The following is a 26,700-nucleotide window of genomic DNA, read 5'->3' on the forward strand; positions in this document are numbered from 1 at the left end:
GCTATTTTAAACATTTTTTTATTATCCTTGCTGCCTCGAAACGCGCGAAACATACCGTTTTAATCATCATTCCACGTATTCGTATTCCGGAATAGGGTCAATCGAACGCGACCTAAGTTTCTTTAAAAACTAACCTCTTTATCTTTTAACGCTCCACCTGTTTTCCTTTACGTGGACAAGCGGAAAAAGATTGCCAGGAGGCAATTGGTTGGATAAAAAGGTAGCTGGGTAGGGTAGGTGAGTAAGGATAAGAACAAAACTGGCAATGAGGGGGGTGGGTTAAGAGGTTAATCGGTTGCCAATTTATTGTCCATTTCCCACGTGTCATGGGTTTGAGGTATTGCATAGTGTACTTATAGATAAGCCGTCCTTTATTGATTTTTTTGCAAACGGTAAAAGCAGACCAACAGAGATTACGCAAATCGCTTGAAAACGTGATAATTGTCTAGCGCTTAAAGGAATGCCTGTGACAACAAGCGCATTTGCAAATGCAGGAAATATAGGCCAACATAAACAAACATCAAATCAGGTGTTGTACCTCTGAACTGCGTAGAGATTTCGGCCTGCGCTTCGCTTGTACCAATGCTGAGTGTTAGAACCTTGCTCTGAGCTACTTTCGGATGATTATAATTTGTCCTCGCGACAAGGTAGTGAGGGAGAAAAAAGTCCGCTCCTTGACCAACCGTGACAGACCCCTTTGCTACCGGTGGCCCAGTTTCTTCTTCGGTATACAAAGATCTCAACAATGTTACAATGTCAAACCATCTTGTCTGAATTGAATCCGAAGCGACTGTCTCTTTCGGAATTTGGGATAACACACCAAGAACATTAAAAAGACATTTTAAAAAAACTCAAAGCGTAATAGTTTTATGATGTTTTTCACAAGTCTCATAAGATCAGTGAAGATTTGCTCGGCCTTTAAGACCACAGAGCCGGTTAAATTAAGAGATTATAAACATATTTTGGCGCAAAGGGCAATAAAACTGCTGATGCTCAGAGTGTGCTATGGCCTTGTATATCCGGATGATCCAAATGCTTTGGTTTCTAGTGAACAAATGGTTTTTGTATATCCGCTTTCTTGTAGAAGGGGTTTGTTTCATCAACCTCGTACACACCTTCTTTAACCTTTGGTCTACAAAACAAACGGAAGCTTGAGTTAATTACGTTAATGTAAGGATATAAGGCATTGAAGTATCCGAAATGTCCTTTTTATTGTAAAGTTTCACTTGTTCACTCGGCAACTTACGTGTTATCAATGCACGTTCCACACGCTTTCTTGCACATCGTGTTAATAGTTCCTATTCTTACTGTTGGGGCGAAATAACTACAGTATCCACGTGATGCATAGTCGTTGCAGTCAGGAGAGAAATCTTTGCACTCTGTCGAAGAGAAGCAAATTCAGCGGCATTCGAAATGTAAGAGGGTTTTGAAAAAACGTGTTTTGGTTATGGTGTACAAATTACGACTTCTTTCATTTTAGCTCTTTCTTTTTGTAATTGACTTCATTTTATTGAACAACCTTAGGTCACCGTGCGTAAGTAGACATCCAGATAATTTGCTTAACGAGTCAATACATCCGAAGCATTTTTTGGCCCAAAGACACACCAAATATGGTAACTACATTACATCCCTCCCCACCTAAAACAAAAGAAAAGAAACGCACTGAAAGAACAAACAGTTCTCGAAATGTCGGAACAGCTTTTTTTCCTATTATGTTAGAGTTTATTTTATAATGTTAAATGTTTATTAAATAATTTGTATTTTAATTTGTTTCTTTACGGGTCGGTGGGGTCACTGGTGTTGATTGTCCTGCCGATGTCTTCGAGGAGTCTTCGAGTGTCTCACCGTTTGCGCCGATTTACACGGTACGATTTTTGTTGCATTCGACAAGCTCGCGACAGGCCTTCGACATGACTTACGATTGTCGCACCGTTTTAAAACATGTTTTAAAATGCTACGACATTTTTCTGACATACACAACAATCGTAAATCATGTCGTGGGCCTGTCGTAAGCCGTTGTCGCATGCGACAAAAATCGTACCGTGTAAATCGACCCTTTCAAATTCTGGAAGATCTCTGCCACATACGAGATTCCAAACGTAAGTCGCTTGAAGCGCATTACAGGCCCATTTGGAAAAGTTTGAAAATCGGAACTCATTAACATGCATGTATACACATGCTGGTGCTACGAGCTTTTGGACGAAGGGCAACGTTTTCCAGTCAAGACCAAATATAAATAATCAGGAGAGCTCAAGATACATTTTATTTGATTATTTAACAAATAATACCTGCGGATATTTTGCAAGTTGAGTAGTATTTTTCCAGGCCTTGTAGGGGCGAGGAAAAATACGAGCAATGAACAAAAGGTCCGCGAGTATTATATGTTAAACCATCGAATAAGAGATTTATTATTCCCCTACAAAAAATAACAGTGTTTTTAAAAAAATGCCCCATCTGTCCTTCAGGGGGCGAGCGAACGATGTAAGCAGCACAAAAAGCCAGGCAAATTAAACGTCCTTTATTTGATTGGATAAACGAAATGACGAGTGACAAGCGATGACAAGCTAAATTCTCAGGCCTCGTCCACACGTTTCCGAATATTTTTGAATCTGCAACTTTTTTTTTTTTTTTTTGCCGGATTAAAAAATATTCCCATCCACACGTAGCGTATTCAAATCGAATTTGCCCGTTCACACGTATCCGAAACGTATCCGGATTCACTCTAGTGCTCAGGACTCTTCAATACTTGAAATAAGTCCAAGCATTGCCCTCGGCAGCCATCTTGAGAATTGATTTCACGGTAACCGTTACCAATAACTGTTTATTTGTATACTTGAATGGCAAATCTGAATTTGAAAAACTCAAGCTTACAATGAGTAAATTTAACTATTAGATTTACAATAAGATTAGTAAAATGAGTAAAAACTACATACAATAAAACAAGATCTATCTACAGTCAATTATGCGCTGTGATCGTTAATTATGACTAATTGTCACAAACTAAGGGATGCATCCCAAGATTTCACTGCATAGGGGATAAAACTATCCTGAAATCGTTTGGTGCGGCGCTTGACAAGAGGGAATGTTCTCGGGTTTCTTAATGAATATGGACGTAAGGAACTGGGCTCCATCTTGTTATGTCATCCGAATTAAAAATTTCCGGATTTCGCGTCAACACGGTTCCGGATTCATAGCGGATTCGAAAATATCCACCCTGCAGAGCCTGGACGGAAGACGTATCCGGAAAGAAGTAGTTGCGGATAAAAAATATCCGGATAAGTGTTGACGGGGCCTCAGGCTTTGCATCGTGTTTCAATTTCTTTCATTGAAAAACTTCCGTCCAACGTACGTATTTTAGACTGCGAGCAGTCTCACTTTTTCTTCAGATTTAGTGAGGGCAGTACAAGCGCGCGGGAGCGGCGAAGCCGCGAGACGCGCGAAACGAGCCTCTCCCGTCTCGCACCTTCAGTCACGAGCGTGGCCATTTGCGTGTCTCGCGCTTTGCTCAACGGACTACAGAAAAAAGAGAGACTGCTCGTAGTCTATCCGTATTTGCTCTGTTCTGTAAACCGATCAAACCAGGACACTATACAGTGTATTACCGTCTCATATTTTAGGTAGGGTCGTACCCAAGGTCGTATTTCTTGTTGAACCATTGAGTGTACTTCATACTGTTTTCTGTGCTAAATCCATTGTTATCTTTGTTCGTTCTATTGTTCTTTTGGCCAATCCTGAAGCCCTTTCAGTGAGATACGAAACGACCCCATATTTTTCGCGTTCTTTTGACCAAATATGGTAAAATGGCGTAACTGGAATAATTATAATAATACCCTTTATATCATAAGGTCAATAATGTACGTATTTTGATAGGTTCTCACCTGTGATTTATTAGAGGACACGCATGGCGACATGGAATCTATTTGTTAAGTCGCAAATATATCCACAATAAATCCAGTATGAAGTGAAGTAAAGCTAAATGTGAGGCTCATAAGCATTTCATTTAAAAGTCATACTATTCTTACCTTGATCCTCATTATTCGCATTTTCATACGTATATTCTCCATATTTTTCCGATTCATTTTCAGCTCTGTCCAAAAGTTGCACTGTAGACTGTACTGATTCGCTTTCATCTCCATACTTTTTCTCATGACTTGTCTCCAAATGCCCACTTTTTTTGATCTTAAGGTGTCGTGATTGGTCAGTTGTGTATTCTCGAACCAACTTTGTTCCTGCTCTTTGGGACCCTTCATGTCGGCTATGGCCGCTGACTGGTGGATCGCGGACAAGATGTTGGTCAGGATGCAGCTTGTGATGGTGTCTACCATGACGTTTATAACCAAGATCAACTTCATCCAAGTCAATCAAACCATCATCACTTTGAAATCCACTGGGACAGTAATCACACAATTCTTGTTGTCCTTTTTGAGAAAACAGCCAAAAAAGGAATTACAACTAAAGCACTGAGTGGCATATTATGAGGAATATTTCTTTTCAAATTATTTTGGCAACACCATCTGACAATCTTGAAATTTTACATTGAGCAATACATTCGTGATCTCTTGTGCTATAATGCGCGTGTATTAGTAATTATGCGCGCAAACTGTTCTAACACGTCCAGGAGATGAAAAACTGTACGAGGCTGACGAATACGGCTATTTGAGCTACTTTGACAATTGCTGTGCTTCCCTAATGTTGGACAAATTTAGCTCTATTTAATTAAAAATGCAATCCTTGATATAATGCAGAGTCTGATGTCATTCTATGCGGTTAATTTGCGTACGTACCGAAATATGTATTTGAATGCATACGTGGGTACTTAACAAACCAAAATATATTTAACTTGAATGTGGGCTGTTCGACGTAAAAGTACAATTTTATGAAATTGCCAAAAAACTGGCCATAGATTTTTACTGATTTTTTTTACTAATTCATGAAGACACCTTTCTCAGCAAAAATATGAAATGTAGAAAACAAGCATTCATTGAAGGACTGGCGGCAATGAAAATTCGATAGTAAAAAAAGAAACTTCCTGCGCAGCGCTGTTGATGGTAACAAAAAAAGAGTTAAAAAAATTCTAAAACGCTGTAAATACCGACGTTTCGTCAAAACTGCCTTTGCCTTTGTTTGCCTTTTTATTACCTAGACAACGGAAGTTTTGCCGAAACGTCGGTATTAAATTTTCAATTTAATTTAAAACTCTTTTTCGGCAATGAAAATTCGCCATTTTATCAACGCGCTCGAGCTAATGCGCGCGCCAATGACGCAAAAAATTATGCGCAATTGTTGTCTTTCATTAGTTTGCTGATGTCATGCATTCATTGGCTTTCTCGTGTATATTATATTTATTCTGTGTGGTTTGCTCATATTTTCACAAAAGGCCCACCTTCAACTGACAGACTTTTCGACCGTTCAAGCTTGTTATGGAAAATTGCATTGCTTATTGTAAGCGATCTGATTGGATGAATTTCAGCTTTGGCGGGATTTCACGAATGAAAATTGTTCCACGGCTCGCAATGCCTGTAGGATGAATGTGGACTTTTAATTATACCACGGCTAAAAAACAGAAATACTCAATTACCGTCATAACACGGACGACAGAAATGGACTGAAACACCTGACGAAGAAAAAAGGTAAGCTCATAAATTCATGATCACAGTGCTTTCAGAAACATTAAAGAATTTTTAAAAATGGAACGGCTTTTTTTCTTACAATATTCTAAATTTTATTTCATTTGTTTGCGAGATTAAATCCCAGGTTAACCGTAATTTTTTCTTCTCGGCTTTTGAGTCGTCCGAAATTTTAATATTTATACAATAAGGTGCAAAAACAGTGATTGTTCGTTATTCTTGATAAAGAACTAAACTTATAATTATATGAAATTCAATCATTATTTCAAACTTGCAAGGATCGATTAAAACCGTCGTTCTGCATTACCCTGTTGAAAGAGTCAGAATGGTATTCAACGAATTTTCTTGAATCGTTTCGCCTTAATTAAAGAGACCCTTCTCCAAAATGGCGGCCGAAAATTCAAAGAAGTTAAAATTAAAAACTGACACCGGAAATAGAAAGAGCACCTTTACTTTAGTAACCCTGCAAAAAGTTTCAGGTGTTATACCAGCTGAGAAAATGTAAGTTGAAAAATGAAAAATTTACAGACGTTTGTATGATTGGGGATATGGCGTAATATATGTTGTGGTTTAATTTGATTTTTCGTTTAAATTTTCTCAAACCGGTTTATTCCTTTAAAACCAGTTTGTTTTTTTTTCAAACCAGTTCAATTATTGAAACTGTGCAGGGTTACTAAGGGAAAGGTGCTCTTTCTATTTCTGGTATCAGTTTTTCATTCAGTTCAGTTTTAGGTCATTCAAATCCGTTGCCGCCATTTTGGAGAAGGGTCTATTCAGTTCACCGCGCGGAACTAAAGGACTTCTACCAGACTACCCAACACTTTTTCTTTATCAACCGTAACAGAACATGTGCGAATATTATTCAATGTTAAAGAAATATGATTCTATTGTAAATCCAAGACTATCTTAATTTACGGCTTTTTTCTTTTGCTTTGCCCTGCCAACGTGGCTCCTGATAATCTAAAAAGAATCCTTCCCTCTCTGACACAACCTCGTTCCCAGGGTCTTTGCGGCTGGTGATTCAAAGTGGCGGACAGGACGTGAATGAATCACCCGTCATAAAGACTCTGGGAAAAAAGTTGTTTCTACCGTGTTTTTACCTTTTAAAATCTTAGTGACCACCTGTTGTGCAGTATTCCCAATTGATGCGTAGTCTCCTCTAAGGATATGTTCGCTGTGCGGGGAGCTCGCCATTGCATGAAGCTGCAGCTTGCTGTAAAGATTTCCAACACCAATGCAGAATATTTCTACACCGTACGACCTTAGAGCCAAAGAAGGAGCTATAACATCATCGACTGATTTTCCTGCTGCAACCAAAACAAGAGTTTTCGGGACATTTGGTCTTCCCGAGCTTCCAAAGAGGTAATGTTTCGTAACGCGTAAACCGCGTCCAATATAAGTCCCTGGTCCATCTGTTCCCGGATATTGCACAGAGTTTAAAGCTTGATCTATGTTTTGAATATCAAAGTACGTATGAAAATTAAAGATGACAAAAGCCTCCAGCGAAAAGACAACTACTCCTATTCGAGCTAATGTTTGACTGACAGAAAAAGAGTGAGACACAGCGCTAACAAGGTTCAAAATTTGTCGAAAATTCTGTTCGCCAGATACTGAGGAGGATCCATCGATAAGAAAACCCAGATCCAGAGTAACTGAAAAACATCAAAGGGAAAGAGATTATATTCAGTCCAAGTAGCATTTTACCATTGCAGTCTATCGCTCATTAGTTCGATCTAATATGGGTCTGTGGTGTTTGTCTCACTTACCCCAATATTCTTTGGAGAGAATTCACAAGAGGGCCATGTCAATTGTATATCCAAGGTCAAGATATGCAGAGTGACGCTATAGTCCGGGCGGGATTGTCAACTCTAAAGGCTCGTCGATAGGAGACATGTCAAAAGTTATTGGCAGTGCTAGCATTAATCTTAGCAATCCAATATTCAATTTCATTAATCAATCCAATTGCCATAAATGTTTTGTATAATCTAAGATCTCACGCTAAACATAAAGTTTCATGTAATACGGGTCGTTTGAAAACTTTGTTACTATAGAATATTCGTAATGTCGGAAGTTCACAATTGTATTAGGATATATATTTTTTCTATCATATTCAAAAGTTGTATTCAGTGTCTAGTTATTTATTGACTAATTGACCACAACCTGTGATTCAGTTATTACAACTGCAAAAGGTTTGAATAAACAAATTATATATTATAGTAATTTATTAATATGACATCACGAACTCGAAAGATATCATAATAACTTACGTTGCATTTCTTTGGCTCCTCCTTTGCTTCCTGCTCCAGCGCCTCCAAAATTAGTTCCTCCGATGACTCCTCCAGTGCCAGTGCTACCCAGATTTCCCCAAGTACCCATACCCCCTCTACCTCCACCAATCACTCCACCACCAAGTGCTCCGGCCTGGCCATTTGAACCTCCTGGATTAATGCCTCCACCAGTACCAATCATACTCCCTCCACCTCCAATTAAGCCACCACCTCCTCCGGCCATACCAGCGCCTCCGTTAATGCTGCCACCACCGATGATGTTGCCACCCGCACCTCCCATGTTTCCACCTCCCCCAGCAATGTTACCACCAGCTCCTATCATTCCCCCACCTCCTCCTCCTCCTAGACCACCTCCGACAACCATTCCTCCTCCGCCCATATTTCCACCAACTGCAGAATTTCCTCCTACAGTCATGCCACCACCGGTACCTGTGTTAATTGCACCACCGATCATTCCTCCTGCTATACCGGTTGGAGCTGCTGATAAGATCAAAATAAAGCAAATTAGAGATGCAAAGAAGATTAAAAAACACAGAAGCGAACATATCGCATTGCCATAAAAACGTGAGACATAGCGCAAAAGGGATGTCGCAGATCAAGTATTTTAACAGGAGTGGTTTATAAATGTAGCTTTAGCTTATCGAACATTTAATTTATTCAAAATTTATTGAAAAATCACTTAACATCTCCCATCGTGTGAGGATACCTCCTTTCCAATTTAGGTATGGTAAACAGAATGCAAAACTATAATATGAAATTAGTCTATAACGCCTTTTCATTGATAGTGAAGTAATTTCTTTTGGTAATTTGGTAGTGTAATATTTGATCCTCGCAATTATCGGGACAATTTAACCAGCGACACAGACAAATTCAAGTGGTTTCAACGGAATTCGAACCCATGACCTCTGCAATTGCGTGCAAATCTCAACCAGCTGAGCTATGAGGATCATTGCACACTTTTGTTTAATCCTTACTGTTGTAATTCTTAAAATATTAGAGGTTATTTAAGGCCCTATAAGAAAGTGATGACAAGAATTTAATATTTTTGGGTTATCCCTGTTTATTTCTGGGTTATATTAAAACCACGCGCCAACTTGTCGTAACGATGCTGTTTGATGGTCTCCGCTTATTTGGACATGCAGCAAGAACTCTCTCTCTTGTCCATCATAAACATGCATTTGCTGTTGCTCATGCGCATGCACAGACTCATCAGTTTAGCTTACCATGACGATCTCCCTGCTGCATTTCATTAGTGCTGGTGCCAACTGCCATTATTGTACCCGGAGGGGATTCAACACCCTGGCCAGCTGCCTTTGTAGATCCATAAATTACTTGATAAGGTGGTTGACCGGGGACAGGTTGTGGAGTCATTACTGGTCGAGGAGGTGTTGATGGGACACTAACAGGGATACAAACAGGAAGGGGAGGATGAAGGGGGGGAGAAATCGGGGGAGGCGTTGGGGCAGGAATTTGGGAAGGATTTGGACAAGGAACAGGAAGAGGAACCGGGGAAGGTGCAGGTGATTGTTCTCCTCCTCCTCCTTGGTTGTTTGGTTCCACTACGTCTACTCCCTGAACAGTCCCAGGTGAAGACTCTACAAGCGTACCGGCCGCTGCTGTGGAGGCTTCAACAGCAAGAGGAATCGGGTAAGGTGCAGATGGTTGTTCTCCTCCTCCTCCTTGGTTGTTTGGTTCCACTACGTCTACTCCCTGAACAGTCCCAGGCGAAGACTCTACAAGAGTTCCGGTCGCTGCTGTGGAGGCTTCATCTAGGGAATGGGGACGTGATCCTATTTTCTGTATTTTGACCAAATCATTAGGATTTTTACGACCGCTGGCCTGAATAAGTTCTTCTTCAACTTTTCCTTTAAGTTCTTCACTTAGTTTACTCCCTAGCAACTTGGAGAGAAGAACTTTTATGAGACCACCTGTTTGAAATCCTTTGCTTTCGGTTGTTATAGATACCCCAGCTGTTTCCACTTCTGTACCATTTACGTTATCTTTGTGACTGGTTGCCTCTAACTGAACCTTTCCTGATTTGTCGTCTTTTCCAGTTGACGGCTGAATTCTTGGCTTATCACTCTGGACAAGATCATTTAAATCTATAAAAACTGAATTATCTTTCTGAGGATTGCCGTCTTTTCCTGATGAATTGTATTTTCTGGATGTATCATCGATGTCCTTCAACACATCTTGTAGAGATATCTGGTTAGACTCTGCACCTGGGCGAGATTCCTTATTTTTGTCCTCATCTAAGCTGATTCCTATACTAAGTGGATTTAATTTCCCTTCAGATAGTATTACGTTTGATTCAAGTTTACCTTGACGGGTTTTCTCATCAGGGGAGTCAGATAGCTTCTCGTTGTTCTTGCTAGTATTTAGTTTATCATTTGGGAACGGTTTGTCACTGAGTACTTCGTTCATTGGCAACTTGTCTTCGTTGACAGGTTTAGTATTTATATGAAAAGTCAAGGGAATTTTAGTGCCCTGCCATATATCATGAGCTACTTTTCGCTGTATATAAGGCAAGAGTGCCATACTATCTCCGTTCGGGTAGATATCATTAATAAGTACTTTTGGCTGCTCCACCGTTTGATTTCCAGCATGTTTCACAACTGTTATTCTAAAAACTGTGTGTTTCCGTTTCTCCGTAGACTTTGAAGACAATCTTTCATCCGTTTTATTTGCCTCCCCCTGACCGTGCATAGGCCTTTCATTGCTGTGGTTAACGAGGATGGTGTTATTTAAGGATCTTCTTTCTTTTGATTTCTCGCCTATAGAGGATTATAGAAGCGCCAGATATCAGAACAGAGCTGCAGCTTTCTAACATGAGCATGCCGGTCATTTGGCGCATGTTGCTTTCTGGCATTGAGCAATGCATTATATCTAGAGTCTTACTAAGAGAAGTGAAGTAGTTGTTCTTCTTTTCAACACCAGTCGTCCTACAAATGATGGAAGTGTGGGTCGCTCGGTTGTCCTTTTGTGTCAAAAATATTACGGTAACTACCATGAATTTGGTATCAACAAAATGCAACGGCCGGCTGTGAAGAGAGGACTGGTGAAGCATTAAATGAACTTTTCTAGTGAATTGCATTCGAAAAATGAAAAGTTCGCAGATCAAAGATAAAAATTTAACAATTCTTTTGGATGTTTTTGGTGTAATTATCTCGTAAAATATTAGGATAGCTGGATTACGTTACTGCGATTTTCATAATTCTGCGTATTTCATCTTCAAGCGCTAGCGCCAATGGCTAAACTGCGTTTTGGCTTCCATTTATCAAACTTCCGACGCCAACCACAGATGACGAAATCTATTGATGTGTGACTTAACCCACCAATCAGCATCTTTTGTTCACGCGGTACGTTCGTACATTCGAACTAGATGCCGATGGCATGTAATGAAAATGTAATAATGGTATTTGAGCTGTGAACTAAACAAAAACTCCAATTCACTTTCCGGAGTCGATCTTCCCAGCTCTGTTCGGACATTTGATTCATGGAAGTAAAAATGCAGTTTGGCACTTGGCGCTTGGAGGTGAGATTCCGCAGAATTATGAAAATAACTGTAATCCTTTTTGTCATATCTTGACTGGCGATGAAAAGCTAAATTATCTCACTAGTTTTGACAATGACGTTGATTTCAGTAGGTTCGTTACCCAAACGTTAATAGATGGATCATCAGACCTGCATACGAGTATTAATTGCTGTAAGGTATAAATACAGTTGAAAGAAAATCACTATACCTCTCCCCGAGGATCCCCCAACACCAGATGTTCCAGTAACCCCAGTTGCTCCACCCATAGATCCCCCGACACCAGGCGTCCCAGTAACTCCAGTTGCTCCACCCATAGATCCCCCGACACCAGACGTCCCAGTAACTGCAGTTGCTCCACCCATAGATCCCCCGACACCAGACGTCCCAGTAACTGCAGTTGCTCCACCCATAGATCCCCCGACACCAGACGTCCCAGTAACCCCAGTTGCTCCACCCATAGATCCCCCGACACCAGGCGTCCCAGTAACTCCAGTTGCTCCACCCATAGATCCCCCGACACCAGACGTCCCAGTAACTCCAGTTGCTCCACCCATAGATCCCCCGACACCAGACGTCCCAGTAACTGCAGTTGCTCCACCCATAGATCCCCCAACACCAGATGTACCAGGGGCTCCTGTTGCCCCAACTGTGGAACCTCCGATGCCAGTTGATCCGGTGCCTCCCATGGTTCCAGCTATGGTTCCTCCGACACCTGTTGTCCCAATTGCTCCTGTTGTTCCGCCTATGGATCCCCCAGCAGCTGTTGCTCCAGTTCCTAATGATCCTCCTCCTGGAGATCCTCTCATTGTTCCCATTCCTCCTATAGTTCCACCAGAAGACGTTCCTCCACCTTTGTGAATTTGAAGGAACCAAACATGTCAAAACACGAGGTAGACAATATTAATCGCTAGGTTATCTCTTGATTTAACTTATATGTCACGTATTCTTGCCGTTTTTCGATCTCGGTTGCTAGCACGGTAGACCATGGCTCATCTCACAATAATATAGCATAGCATAAAAAAGCATGCAAAAAAAATCCTTTTTCTCCGGCTTTCCCCCTGATATTCCACGGTCTTTGGCATAGTTAAAACATTACAATAAGACTATTCAGCACATTGATGATAATCTGTTGCCTTCTTTCTTTGAAGGACTGGCTCACCTGAAATACCACCACTTGAAGCGCCTCCAACGCTTGATCCTCCTACACCGCCAGTGCCTACGGATCCTCCTCCCAGTCCACCCATAACTCCAGTGGAAGCGCCAACTCCACCCGAGGAACCTCCAGAGGAGCCACCTGTAACACCCCCTGATATACCTGTTCCTCCAGCTGATGATCCAGCTATGCCTCCTGTCGATGTTCCGCTTAACCCTCCTCCATTTACTGTTCCAGAAGAGGCACCAGTAGATCCAACTGGTGACCCGGATACAGATCCTCCTGCTCCTCCAACTCCTCCAACTGCCCCTCCTGATGCCCCTCCTAAATTGCATCATAACCTCTATTTCAGACGCCTGTCACTCACTCAAACATATTTTCGCATACCAGGAGCCTATAACTAGGATTGAACAACTTCCATACTAAGCCTATGCCACGGCATTTTTACAGACCGATATTTTGTTTAGACTATCTCTTCGGCAAAAAACAAACTAAGGAAATTACGGTTCGGTGACGCTAATATGACGTCAAGTTAGTTTTTTGTGATTGGTCCTCTGGCCCCTGCGGGAGTGTCATTCGTGGGATATTCAATCCAAAAATAAATCGGTCTGCAAAAACGCCGCTCCACAAATACAACGAAGTTTACCGTTCCAAGTGATGGGTTACTGCGCACAGTGTCAATCTTCATTGCTTTGCTTAATATAGACTTATTACACTAGTAACCCTAAAATGAGCCAATATACGTTGAAAAATGGAACACAATAGGCATAATTATTAAGGTTGTTTGCGCCACGCAAAGGCTAGAATAAATTGTATCCTGGGTTTCTAGGAGACACACCTCCTCTCGAAGCTTAGAGAGGCACTTAAAAGGGCTTTGTCACGAAATTTAGCCAAATGGCAACTGGTACAAAAATCAAGAAAAAAGTAAAAACTAACCGCTTAAAACATTGAAGGAACGTTTCTGAAAGAATGTAGCTGGAGCCCACGGGCTCCTGGTGCAGCGGATGATTCATTATACTGGTGAAAGTCAATTCTGATCAACAGTGATTTAGATAAACGTATACAGGAAAAAACTAACGATAAAAAAGTCCGACGTTTCGGCGACATCTTGGCGCCATTGTCAACTAAATTAAATGTGCAATTAACGACTCTGAACTCTTTAGTTACTCTCGAAATCGCATATTTAATTTAGTTTCCCTTAACAATGGCGCCAAGATGTCGCCGAAACGTCGGACTTTTTCATCGTTAGCTTTTGCCTGTAAAATCAGTTCTAAGCTGCACAAATCCACGCAGCTCATTGATAGACCAAAGTTTGATGTAATGGAATTGTGCGATACACGTGACGAGCAAATGTTTGGTATAGAGAGTGTCACTAAAGCAACACAACAATGATGAAGTGCATATACAATTGAGTTGCAGAATTCTGGTTACCTGCCGTTCCAACAGAAGATCCAAGGATTCCTCCTGCCCCGATTCCCGCTCCAACTCCTGCCCCACCACCAGTTGAAAATCCGCTAGCTGTTGAACAAAACGGAAATAATACACCGTGTTGTATCGTTATTATCTTAAAGCAGTGGTTTGGTAAATGATAATAGACAAAAGCTATTGAGTAGTTTTCCGGAAATGCTAAGCGTTTGGCAAATACTACTGTTTGGGAAACATTTATCACGGTTATGTCCCTTCACGAGCGGTTGAACTTATTCATGGGCTTCTGGACCGTAAAGAAAACCAACAAAGATCATGGAAGCAATAGTTAGTAAAGTTTACAGTTTAATGGTGTTGGATCACACTTGAGTCGGAGGCTACTTTGAGAGCAAAATATTAATTGAACAACTCAACCACATAGCTTCGGTGATGGATCGGAGCCAGTTTTTTTAACTCGTAAGAAATAAATACACTGTAAAATTGAAACTGATTATCAGTAATTGTTACCTTGACTAATGAGGCCTATGAATTGCTGGGAGATACCGGTCAAATCCGCGAATAAAGATACAGAAATGAAATAATTTAAAGACGAAGCGATGGTGGCCATCTGTTCTCTTTCAAATTCGGTTCCAATTGCAAGGGACAATATTGTGACACCACTTTTTTTAATCGATTTAGAAGCACTCTTGACTGAGTCACTGGACTTTCCTGCCATGATCACCACAAGAACACGTGCTGCAACGCTCGTCCCAGCTGCGTTCCCCTCACCAGTTGAACCTCCAGCAAACAAAGATGATTGACAGGTGGATAGAGCTGCTCCAGCCGCACATGATCCTCCGGCCAGTTTAACCTAAGTTTTAGAGTAAATTGTATACAGATTTTTCCCAGAGCCAAACAATTGTAGCTTTATGCACTAGTCAATTGAAACCACGCCGCCACCCCCACCCCCGGAACATAGCGGGGAAGTATAGGGGTCGTGGCCGTGTTATTACGCTTTTGTTTCTGCGCATTTCTTAGGGGGGACGGGTACAGTAACAGCTTGTTAAGATTAGCGGAGATGTTTCACGGGGCTTGTAACGCTAGCCTTGACACACTGACTCTGGGTCCAAGCATCGAAAACGTTCCAGCGTCAACATAGCAGAGACAACAGAGAAGGTAAGCTATTAAAACCTTTTTTTTATCATCTATTCTTTTCCCTATCACTTGTTATATATGAAGAATGGCGAATGCTTGTTTATATAGTTTTGTGAGGCTGTACGTTTTTCTCTCTTCATTTCCACGGAGCTTTTCAAAATGAATTATTCACATGCACCGTAAGTTGTCACTTGGTAGAATTCAAACGGCATCCGTAAAGACCGTGCACTTAGTATGTCATAGATTACGGGAGGAAATCAACGACACCATTTGAAGAAAAAGAAGCTAACGTTATTGTTTCCTGTGCTTCCTGATCGTTTTATGGCCTTTAAAAGGCACATTTATTGAACAGAGCACAGACTAATCTGTTCGGATTGTCTAGCTTTGAATCTTACTCGCATTGCAGAACGTTTTGGAATCCCATTTCATTTTCGAACTACTTTTTGGCTTTCTAGCTGACCTTATTTCACACGTATCAACTGTGACCAAAGAAAACCAATACTGGTGGTTCACAACCTATCTCTAGAGACACAGATATTAACAATTCTGCAATTGCTGTTGGACGAACCAAAAAAAAAAAAGAGGTAATGAGAGATGTTTTGTTTTCGTCCACTAACAAGGCGACGATGACGCCACGTAAAAACCACCATAGGAAGCGATAGAAATATCACTGCTTGTTGCATTTATCTGAGAGTAAAGGGGTTTAGTTCGTTCTAAAGAAACTGGGGTGTGTAATGATTCGATGGGGGAGAAAATCAGCAACACAGACTCGCTAAACACAACTATATTACAAAATGGCGGACCCTACAGAATGCTACTACCCAGTCCCCGCTCACGTGGTATAAATGCAATTTCCGCTGTACATCACTTCCGCTACACTACAGTGTGCTAGGTCAGTGGGGAGTGACACGGCAAATGGTTTGATAGCGGAGCACCAAGGGGAAGAAAATATGGTGTATTGTAACCCATGTGTGCGAGAAAATTTGGTTTTGGTCACCGTACGACCGTCGTACGTATGTCCACTCCTCCATGTATGCCAATGTGACCAATATCACGTGACCATATCGCGGACTCAAGTTTAGAGCTCATCGAGGTCAGCTGGTTTTTTAGTTGGCTGCTGACGAGGTACTGGGTTTCGATTGGATCACAGGCTCAAGCCAGGTTAACTTACTGTAAGAATAAATAACCCGGGAGCTCCGCTTTTAGGCTTGGCTAAATCTGTGTATTATAGTAAATTGACCACCGTAAAGAAATTCGAAATTTATCTGAAAGTAAATTTATCATCGCATTCATACCTTGTCTAAGGCTTTATCAACATCCGAGATGGAGGAATATTCTTTAAAGTCAAATACAATTTTAGCTGAACTCCCAAAGATCACCAAAGCGAAACGAGTACCTCCTCCTCCCATGCTAAAGGCGTGAAACACAACCTTGATGAAGGCGATGCACAGCTGGAAGTCTGCGTCGCTGTTAATATTACTTGAAGCGTCTAACAAAAAGGCCAGATCAAGTGACCCTGAAAGGAGAAAGCAGTTAAATGAAACGTGAATTTCGTCAACTAATTAATTGGTTCGAGCCAGCGTTAAGAAGTAAACAATACATTTTACCTTTTTTTCGTTTTTCCCTCAACACATTGATTGCAGGGCAGCACGCCTGCTCAGTATTATATAGAATGGAAGTTCTACGATGGGCAGTGCTCTGCCAAAAACGTAACGTCATAGACAGGAATAGATTTCTTTGTGCTTTCACACTTTCAAATTAATGCATTCATTTAAACTGGCCAGTGTAAAGCCATGCAATAGAAGGGCTGATTTACGCGTACGACGCAAGCATAAGCACAAGCAACATGCGCAGACGCAGTAGCGTTTTGATAACTGGTATCTTTTGTTACATAATTGGAACAAAAGACACTAAACCGCCACCATTGATTGTTTCACCATTGCCATGTTTCCATGTTTTACCATCGCAGTGGACACAAACATGCCCTGACACATGCCCAGTTGACGTCATAATAGCGGCTCGTCTTAGCCAATCAAGAGGAATCGTGCAAAACAGATTTGGCATCAGAGAACGTACTTTCGTTCTCTTTAACGCGATTGCTTGAGCCACCTGTAGCACCCACTCCCTGACAGGAGCCCATGACTAGGGGCCTCCCTATGCACTATATCCTTGAGTGAACCTTAACGCGTATCTTTTTAAATTTGGGACTAACCCTTCAGCAGGAGACGCTGCATACATTGTTTTTTGTCTTTGCTTGACATCCTAAACAATGCGTGCAGAGCCGAAGAACTCGGTTGACCCATAGGGCTTGTATAGGAGAGGCAAGCTCCTACTCATGGGGTCATGCCTTCTGATAAATCGGCTTTCTGTCACAGTTCCCGGCTTATTGACCCTGAATTGCCTCCCCCCACCCCCAATTATTGACCCTGAAATGGCTCCAGCGGTTCACCTGGTAAGTAGGACACGGATCCGACTGGCCCAGTGTTTCTTCCAAATGTCCCTCCTGATGCCCCGCAAGCCCCCCCCCCCCCCCCCCTTCCTAAATATCATAACCTATAGTTCAGACGCCTGCTACTCGTTTGCTTTTAATTATTTTCAATGAATTACTGAATTGATCAATCAATCAATTAATCAATTTCAATGTATTTACTATTATATTTTTTAATGTAATCCACTATTATTTTGCTAATTGTAATTTATTGTATTTTTTGTATCCCACCATATAACTTTAGATAGTTAAAATGTTAGATTGGTGTCCTCTATTAGCAGAGGAAATTCTCTCCTGCTAGATTTCAATTGACTCGTTATTAAAGTCATTATTATTATTATTGTAGACATTTATCTAATGTTGGTGATTCTCTTAGTGATAATCCTCGCAAATTTTGGGCCTTTCACAAAGCTATCACTGAAACTTGTAGAATTCAAGAATTAGTCAAACATGGGCGGGTGCAGGCTCGTAAACCAATAATTTGTTTAATGTATTTTTTTCACACGGTTTTGGCCCATCTGATTCAGGTTTTGCCGTTGATCGCTTGCCACAGCTAGACTATAATACGATAACGAAATTGGCGAGAGTAAGCTATGTGTTAACAAAGTCTTGAAGCAACTTGAGTCACTTGATGAGAACAAGGCATCATTGGGGTTTTCCTTGAAGCTTTTACGCAACTGGGCCGTAGAAATTGCATCATCTCTATGCCAACTATTCAATTTGTCTCTGGAGTGCGGATCCTTTCCTGAAAAGTGGAAAGATGCCAATCTTTACCCTGTTAATTCAGATAGTTCACCAATTTGCTGAAGCTCTCGAGCTAAGGCAGATGTCATTTATTCTGACGTTTCTAAGGCCTTCGATCGGGTTTCTCATGAGAAGCTTTTATATAACCTTGAATGCTTTGGCATCAGAAGGCAGTTATTGTCCTGGTTTAGGACTTATTTAACAGGCAGTAGACATAGAGTTGTTATTAATAACGAAGGGTCGATCTTCTTCCCATCTAACATCTGGGGTCTTCTAGGGATCAATTTTAGGGCCTCTTCTCTTCTTCAGTAAAATTCATTAATGACATGCCTAGCGTGGTTTCCGGGGAATTTCGCTAAGGACTCTAAATGTTTGGTGATGGGTTACAAGAAGACTTGAATAGAGCGGTTTTCAATTGAGTGTCTAAAGTAATCAGCGAATTGCTTTGGTTTTGCATGACTTTACTCGGTCGGATTGGTTCAAAGTTAGGGTTAGGGTTTTCAATTGACTGTGTAAAGTAATTAGCGAATTGCTTGAATTTTGCATTACCTCGCTCAGTGATTGGTTTAAAGTTCTCGCGCCACTTTTTCAACCAATCAGAAGTGAAACCAAAACCAATCGTGGCTCGCGCGTGCACATTTTCCCGCGCTTTGTGTTGGCTGCTTGTAATTACTTCGAGTTTTGATTAGTTTACTGGATTGTCTCCCTCCTTTTTGATTGGTCAAATTAGTTACTTTGGTTTTGGTTTTACGACACTCGATTGAAACTCGCTCTAATTTATTTGACTGCTCGTGCACCTGGATAATGGAATTTAATATTTCGAAATGCAAGGTTTTGAGGGTTACTCGTATTAAATCAGTTATTGAAAGGAACTATTTTCTCGGTGGAACTAAACTAGAGCGTGTAAATGTTGAGAAAGATCTGGGTGTCCTAATTAGTCAGGGTTTGATTTGGAACAATCATACAGATTTCATTGCTTCCAAAGCACAAAGGAACCGCAGCAATATAACTGACATCAAAACTAAGAAATTGTTATATATAGCTTGGGCCAGATCTCGATTGGATTAGTATAGTATGGTTCCTTCATACTAAAAGGAATATTATTAAATTAGACCAAATTCAGCGAAGAGCAACTAGATTTACTCTCGATAAGGACATTTCAGAAAATGAACGCTTTCGAAAATTAAACCTACTGCCGTTATGTTATCAGAAGGAAATATGTGATTTAGTGTTCTTCTTCAAGTGTTTTAAGAACTTTTATTCTCTGAATATTTTAGAATTTTGTATCTTTTTGCTCTTGTGTGAAACCTCTTCGTAGTATAACTACTATCGATCATCTTATTTTTCAGAGTGCTACCTAGTCGAAACTGAAGCATTTAAAAATACCAAAATATCAATTTGAGAAAGAACGCCATACACTGTTTTGTACTCTGTTTTTAAAGCTTTTTACAAATATTTTTCATGAATTATCTGTGAAAAATGCGTGGTTACCCCCAACTTTCTTTTTGGATTTAATAACACTTGTTAAGATGTAGATTTCCTGCATAATCACACACCGGGGAAAAAATATCTTTAATTAGTAGGCACCGCCCTTAATGAGACAAAATGTAAACAATGCTGGACACCAAAGATTCGCTTATACTACGTACTATTAGTTCAAAGTGACACAAATCCACTCAGATCATTGACAGACCAAATTCATGATGTAATGCAACTTTGTGACACGCATGCATCTGTCCATGCAAAAACGAGCAAACGTTTGGCAGAGAGTGCCACGCAAGTAATATAGCAACGATGAATAACTTATACAACAGTTGCAGAAGTCTGGTTACCTGCCGCTCCAACAGAAGATCCAGCGATTCCTCCTGCCCCGAATCCAGCTCCTACTCCGGCCCCACCAGTCGAAAATCCGCTAGCTGTTGAACAAAACAGAAATCGTTCATCGTGTTCCATCGTTATTATCTTCAAGCAGTGTTCGTTTGGTATATATTTCTTGGGAGATTAAAGGTGTTGTGTTCTTCATTTCAAGAATTCCTGTATTTTTTGTTTTTTAAGTCTTTCCAGGTCCAGTTTTTTAAAGGCACGAAAAAAAAAAAAAGAAAAAACGAAGGGGAAAACGCTCTTATTGGTGAGACATTTATCAAAGTTATCTCCACTAAGAAGCGGATGAACTTATTCATGGCCTTTGCTAAGCACTTCTGGTCGGAACAAGACGAACAAAAGTAGCAGGAATAGGTGGTAAGGTTAATCAAATGCTGGTGTTGAATCATATTTGAGCATTTTCGGAAAGAGTTAGATAACACAAGTTATATATTAAGAGGATACTATTCAATTATACTATTAAATTACTAAGGATACTATTAAATTATAAATGACGAAGCCATTCTTCAGGAAATAAAGACTCTGAAAAATTACTGATTCATACGGTAATTGTTACCTTGACTAATGAGGCCTATGAATTGCTGGGAGATACCAGTCAAATGCGCGAATGAAGATACAGAAATGAAATAATTTAAAGACGAAGCGATGGTGGCCATCTGTTCTCTTTCAAATTCGGTTCCAATTGCAAGGGACAATATTATGACACCACTTTTTTTAATCGACGTAGAAGCACTCTTGACTGAGTCACTGGACTTTCCTGCCATGATCACCACAAGAGCACGTGCTGCAACGCTCGTCCCAGCTGTGGTTCCCTCACCAGTTGAACCTCCAGCAAACAAAGACGATTTACAAGTGGACAGAGCTGCTCCAGCTGCGCATGATCCTCCAACAAGTTTAACCTAAGTTTTTTAAAGAGTAAAGAGTAAGGTTTTTCCAGGGCCAATCAAATGTAGTTTTAATCTAAGAAATAGTGGAGGAAGATATAAGGTATTACTTTTTAGTACAGTATTAAGTATTCACTATGCAGCTCTTAGACTAGAGCTGTAAATCATGTATCTATCTATCCATCCATCCATCCAGCTATCCAGCTATCTTTGAATGCATTAAAATCAGAATTTATTATTATCGGTTCTAGGCAAAGACTAGCATTTCTGCAGTGCAACATACGAAATACCTTGTTGTGCATATAGATGAAAATCTCACATGATTAGGGTATGTCAACTATATTCCCAAAAAGATTGTATGTAACATCTGTACAAAGCATGCATCTTTGATCTCTCGAATATCAGGATTACAATCTACAGATCCGTCTTTGAGCCCTATTTTAACAATTGTTCACTTGTCTTCCGAGATAGCATTGGCGAAAATCTCTTGGACAAACCTCAGAAATCACAAAACAGAGGAGCTCGCATTGTCACCAGTTTACCGTATGCAGTTCAGTTACATCCAACTGTGCATGACCAAGGAAGACCAATAGGAAGCGATAGAAATTTCGCTGCCTGTTGCAAATATATGAAAATTACTTCATCATCGCATTCATACCTTGTCTAAGGCTTTATCAACATCCGAGATGGAGGAATATTCTTTAAAGTCAAATACAATTTCTGCTGAACTCCCAAAGATCACCAAAGCGAAACGAACACCACCTCCCATGCCGAAGGCGTGAAACACAACCTTGATGAAGGCGATACACAGCTTCAAGTCTGCGTCACTGTTGATATTACTTGAAGCGTCTAACATAAAGGCCAGATCAAATGAGCCTGAACAAGGAAAGCAGTTTAAACGTGAGTTTCGTCAACTAATTAATTGGTTTGAGCCAGCGTTAAAGCAGAGACTACATTTTACATAATTATCGTGTTTCCTTGAGAGCTATGTGTCAGCTGCTATCAACACATTGATTGCAGAACAGATCGTTACTCCAATTATCTAATGAAAATTTTGATAGCATCAGCCAAGTGATGGCCTGTTTCTTCAATCTCAGCAGCGCCAAACCATTATATCAAGCTATCTCGTCAACGGTAGCATCGATATTTCGGAACTTTCAAACCCCCCTAGGATTGATGAATTTTCGAAACAAATCAAATAGGCTTTGCATAATATCACACCACACTAGGAACGTGTTTTGCTATTTCTTCTTTGGTACCTTTCCTCGATAAGTGGTGAAGGGGCTGTGTGCAAGGGAATACAGTATTTGCACCCACTTATATCGTGATAGCAGCTGTGTGACATACTCTCCCACTCCCCCATATCCAACGACTGTTCCTCTAGCTGAAAGGAATTGGCCTATTCAGGATATTATGTTTTTCTTTCTTACTGTAAACGGTAAGTTAAGTGAGATTGTCATTCGTCACATAGCGGAAAATTTTTTGCTTATCATTTCGTATTTGATTTTTTCTCTCGGAGCGTTAACCGAATAGTTTTGTTAAGCAGTCTTGTTGCATGTTTGCGATGTAATGACCGGACGGGGGAGCCCGGTTAGGAGTTTCTATGTCTTTCGAGCCAAAAATTAATCTTGTTGACTGTGACTCTTTAATATCTCCAGCGCTAATACTCCACATGGATGAAGAGAATATGGATTTGTCTCTTTGTTCTCCTTACTTGTCGTCTAATCTTAATTACGCTTGTTCCCGTTGTCCTTTTTCCGTTGTCTTTAACGCCCCTTTCCGTCTGCAATCCTCAACATTGGTAACCACTCAATAATAAACATACCTTTTGATTGAATAACTCACCTATAGGTGTCCCTGGGCCTCCTTGTGCAGTGGATGTACCGCCATGATTAATGACTCCAGACACGGATCCAGTCATAGGTGTGTTTCCCGACATCAACGTACTTCCGCCAGATGATATTATAGTCCGTGTATCCTGTTGATCCCTTCGGCGGTCAGTGAGGCTGTTTACGAAATTTCTCAGGACATCCTTTTCTGTGCATGGAAGGGTATCAATACGTTAATCCGACAATAAGTTTTACTTGTGGAGAGGGCATTAAATTATTAACAAAGGCACCTCTACGGGGTTTATTTTTTCTGTATTAATTCTCTGCATTCTAATTAGCCATTTTTCTATGACAAAACCGTATTTTCGCTCCATTTTCTCCAGTGATTGTTTATTGAAGAAATGTATATTTATGAATTTTTACCATACTATACAAGGTTCATGACCGCTGACCGGTTGGGTCACTTGGTTGAGCATCGGACTACTGCACTGCGGGATGTCGCGGGATCAAAACCCCGGCATTACCAACACTCAGGGTCTTTAAATAACTGAGGAGAAAGTGCTGCGTTTGTAATAGAATTTGCAAATGTTAAGAATCTCTTGTCTACTCAGACAACGACAATAAACCGAGGCCCCATCTCACAATCCTTCAATGTTCATAGCCCTGTGGGATCTCAAAGAATCCACACACTATTCGCAAAGAGCAGGACATGGAGTTTCCCGGAGATGTAGTCGGTCCTCTGTGGTATACCATGGTTGGAAGGGTAAATTATCTGAGATATTAGCTACTGTAACATCAAGCTACTCTTATTAAAATCCGAGGTTAAACAAAGATATAATGATGATGATGATGTAGTAGCCTACCAGATTCCCTCACAATGCCTTGGGCAAGGAAAACTGCGAAAGTGCTTGAAAATGCAGCTACCTTGGGATCGATTAAGAGAGTGGATCTAAAGTTTCAAAATACGCATTGGTGCACTCACTCACCGGCAACTTGAGCAAAAACTTGTTACTTTAGATTAAACTGAATGACATATTTGGTTTAAGCTAGAGTTGTGAATTGGTGGTGTACCAAGCGCATCAAAACAAGACAGTTCACGACAATTCAAAAATTTTTTCGTGAAACAACGTTTCGAGCTCTTAGATTGATATCATTTTTTGTTATTTGACAACTAGTCAACTGTAAATTTGTTCTATTGAAAGTAAATTTTTTCACGAACTTTTGACCCCACTGAAAGACTTAGTTAATTGATATCTCGGACTGATCGTGGAAATCACCAAGCGGTTTCTTGCTTGAAGGAATTTGATTGTTTTTCATAGAGACACATTGATTTTAGAGAATTAAAAGCCGCTGTGGCTCCGACCACCTCAACTTCGTTTACTTCGTGGGCTTCTGACAACAAAGATGGAGAATACTTATAAACGAATCGGATGTAATGAATATCATGATCCCAAAAGTGACAGCTAAGGCGGGGTTCACTGTGTTGGTCGGTCACATTGATTCTTTAGCCACTCATCAATCCCAATGATGATCACCAAAGTGTCCCAAAACTGGAAAAACTTATTATTAACAAAAAGGAATAACTGAAAACCATGCCAGCAGATTATATTCACCGGCAATAGACTCTTGACCTCACCTTGATTACTGCCACCGGTAGACAATTTCGGAGAACTTAAGACTACAAGGCAATTGCTCATGAAGAGGAAATAGAGGATAAATTTCATCCCTGTTGAGGAAAAACGATACTTTGTAATTGAGAACAACCAACAAAAAAAGTTTGTCGCTCAGTTGCTTAAATCATTTTTTCGTAAAATGGAGGTCATTCCCGGCGTATCATAATTGGAACGCAAAACGTACCTAGAATCAAATCCCGCTAATGCCCTCTGGACATGCCTTTCTTTTCAGTCCTGGATTGAAACAGGATTCTGTTGCCAAGAGTTGTTTTGTCTTCTCCAACGAATTTAGGATAAACATTTCGAAGAAGGATGCATATTTTATCACGACGTTTTTTTTGTGAAAGAGACACCGGCGCCTCGCTTCCTCCCCCGAAAACATGTGATTTGGTTAAAGCAAGCGTAGGCAGCGTTTCATTGTACCAGCAAACAGAAGACAATGAGGCGCTCTTGTGTCGATCAGATTGCTTGTCGGAGGTATCCAAGCATGAATATCCTCCACGGATGGATGGCCTGACCAACTGGCTTTTCTAAGAGTCCTTCAAGTGTTACATGAAAATAAAGATTCCGTTTTACAAAATTCAGATTAATTAAAAATGTTTGACTTCGTTTTCAATGGTATTTGTCCAGTAATCAGATCTCTTTACGTTGTTGACTCTGTTAGTACTCGTTCTTGATAACAAATTCATGCCTGACGCTAATTACATGTATCAACATTTTTTGCTGGCGGTAGTTTACTTAACAATCCAGTTTCGTTCTGAGTTATTACAGACGATGAGGTAATTGTCCTTACCGTTACGGCATTCGTATACCGTTCAATTTGGGAGTACATTTTGATTTGATATTCCCATTTTGTCCCTTTTTGTGGACACGCACTATATTAAAGCTCCATTTGGTCTCTTTTCTGTCAAAGAAAATTTATCTCAAGAACTCGAAATGCAGTCAAAGTGATTACCATGGAGCATTCATACAATCTGCTTGACTGAACACAGTTGAGACTTTGAAGATCCATGCAAGTTATTTGTTTTAAGAGGTTAGTTACTAGTAATTATTAAGCAAATTCTTCCGTAAACAATATTTCATATCAAGCCGGGACGAATCAGGCATGCTCATGGAAGAATTGACTGGCTCTGCCAACTATCCCCAGCCCACTCTTCAAATACCGTGGCTGTGACATGATATCCACTGGTTACTTTGTTTAATTTTAACTCAAGGTATCAATTTATAGGTTCTTAGTCTTCTACTGTGTTAGGTTTGTTAGGTAAACTTAGTTTCCAACTGTCACCTATAAGGGCCATGTGAACTTTGCGCGCCTCACATTAATTTGGTCTATATAAACCAGTTCTACGTTTGTAACATTATGTCGTATGCAACAGATGCTTTAAATAATGCACACAAATATTAAACGCAAGAAACCTTCCATTTCTTATTGCATTTAATTTCATTTAATTTATGATGAACGTTGCATGCATTAGACTGGCTCGGCTCGTCTAGCGATTAAAAATGTAAATATTTACTCTTGGCACCTTTCCAAAGGATTTTTATTTTATTTTCTTGTAAAAAATTCATTAGGAGGCACCGCATGACCACTGATGCAGGATAAAAATATTTTTGCTTCTTTGGAATTACTGTCTGATGAGTCCTACTAAAACTCCTTCAAACCATACGCAAGAGATCAAACAAATATGTTTTGACTATCTAATGCGATAGACATTCCTAAAAAATATGATAAGATGAAAGAGAAGGTTTAAAAGGGACGACGATTTGACTTTACTATGACGTCATTATCACGTCAAAAAGTATGAGATGAAAACTTAACCCAGCATGACATCATTTTACCATTGACTTTAACTAGATTAATTACGTATTGCTCTTTTCGTTTTAAGGATAGCGTTGAAACACCACATTTTTTAGCTTTTTATGTTATAATGATATATAACTGACGTCTGTGTCCGTTTAGCCCAACGAATTACAATGTTTTTCTGTCTGGCTTACAGTCTTTGAACGGGTCTTATTACAAAAAAATTAATCAGCAGTAG

At 40.3% G+C, this 26,700-nt stretch overlaps 1 protein-coding gene across 1 annotated transcript; it reads right to left on the reverse strand.

The window, feature by feature from the left end:
• Positions 1 to 486: 486 nt before the first annotated feature.
• Positions 487 to 24,921, reverse strand: LOC137995166 (uncharacterized). Its single transcript, XM_068840741.1, has 19 exons — positions 24,846 to 24,921; positions 24,625 to 24,714; positions 23,005 to 23,196; positions 21,818 to 22,035; positions 20,832 to 21,174; positions 20,227 to 20,310; positions 18,156 to 18,395; positions 16,458 to 16,678; positions 14,536 to 14,878; positions 14,035 to 14,121; positions 12,610 to 12,927; positions 11,731 to 12,300; positions 9,139 to 10,350; positions 7,895 to 8,395; positions 6,728 to 7,279; positions 5,579 to 5,614; positions 4,023 to 4,418; positions 1,247 to 1,379; positions 487 to 1,132 (listed from the first exon to the last, which is right to left on the reverse strand). Exons 2-19 carry the CDS (start codon positions 24,710 to 24,712, stop codon positions 1,045 to 1,047), a joined length of 5,622 nt encoding a protein of 1,873 aa, XP_068696842.1. The 5' UTR covers positions 24,713 to 24,714; positions 24,846 to 24,921; the 3' UTR covers positions 487 to 1,044.
• Between the last annotated feature and the right edge of the window lie 1,779 nt (positions 24,922 to 26,700).

The sequence above is a fragment of the Montipora foliosa genome, chromosome 3, assembly GCF_036669935.1.
Source record: "Montipora foliosa isolate CH-2021 chromosome 3, ASM3666993v2, whole genome shotgun sequence".
Classification (NCBI taxonomy): domain Eukaryota; kingdom Metazoa; phylum Cnidaria; class Anthozoa; order Scleractinia; family Acroporidae; genus Montipora; species Montipora foliosa.

What these genes read in the sequence shown, in the direction of transcription:
- LOC137995166 (XM_068840741.1), bottom strand. Translation starts at nt 24,712, where the DNA reads ATGAAATTTATCCTCTATTTCCTCTTCATGAGCAATTGCCTTGTAGTC. An exon ending in AGGCCCAGGGACACCTATAG is followed by an intron (nt 22,036 to 23,004) that starts GTGAGTTATTCA and finishes TTCCTTGTTCAG; the next exon opens with GCTCATTTGATCTGGCCTTT. An exon ending in GGTCACTAAGATTTTAAAAG is followed by an intron (nt 5,615 to 6,727) that starts GTAAAAACACGG and finishes TTTCTTCGTCAG; the next exon opens with GTGTTTCAGTCCATTTCTGT.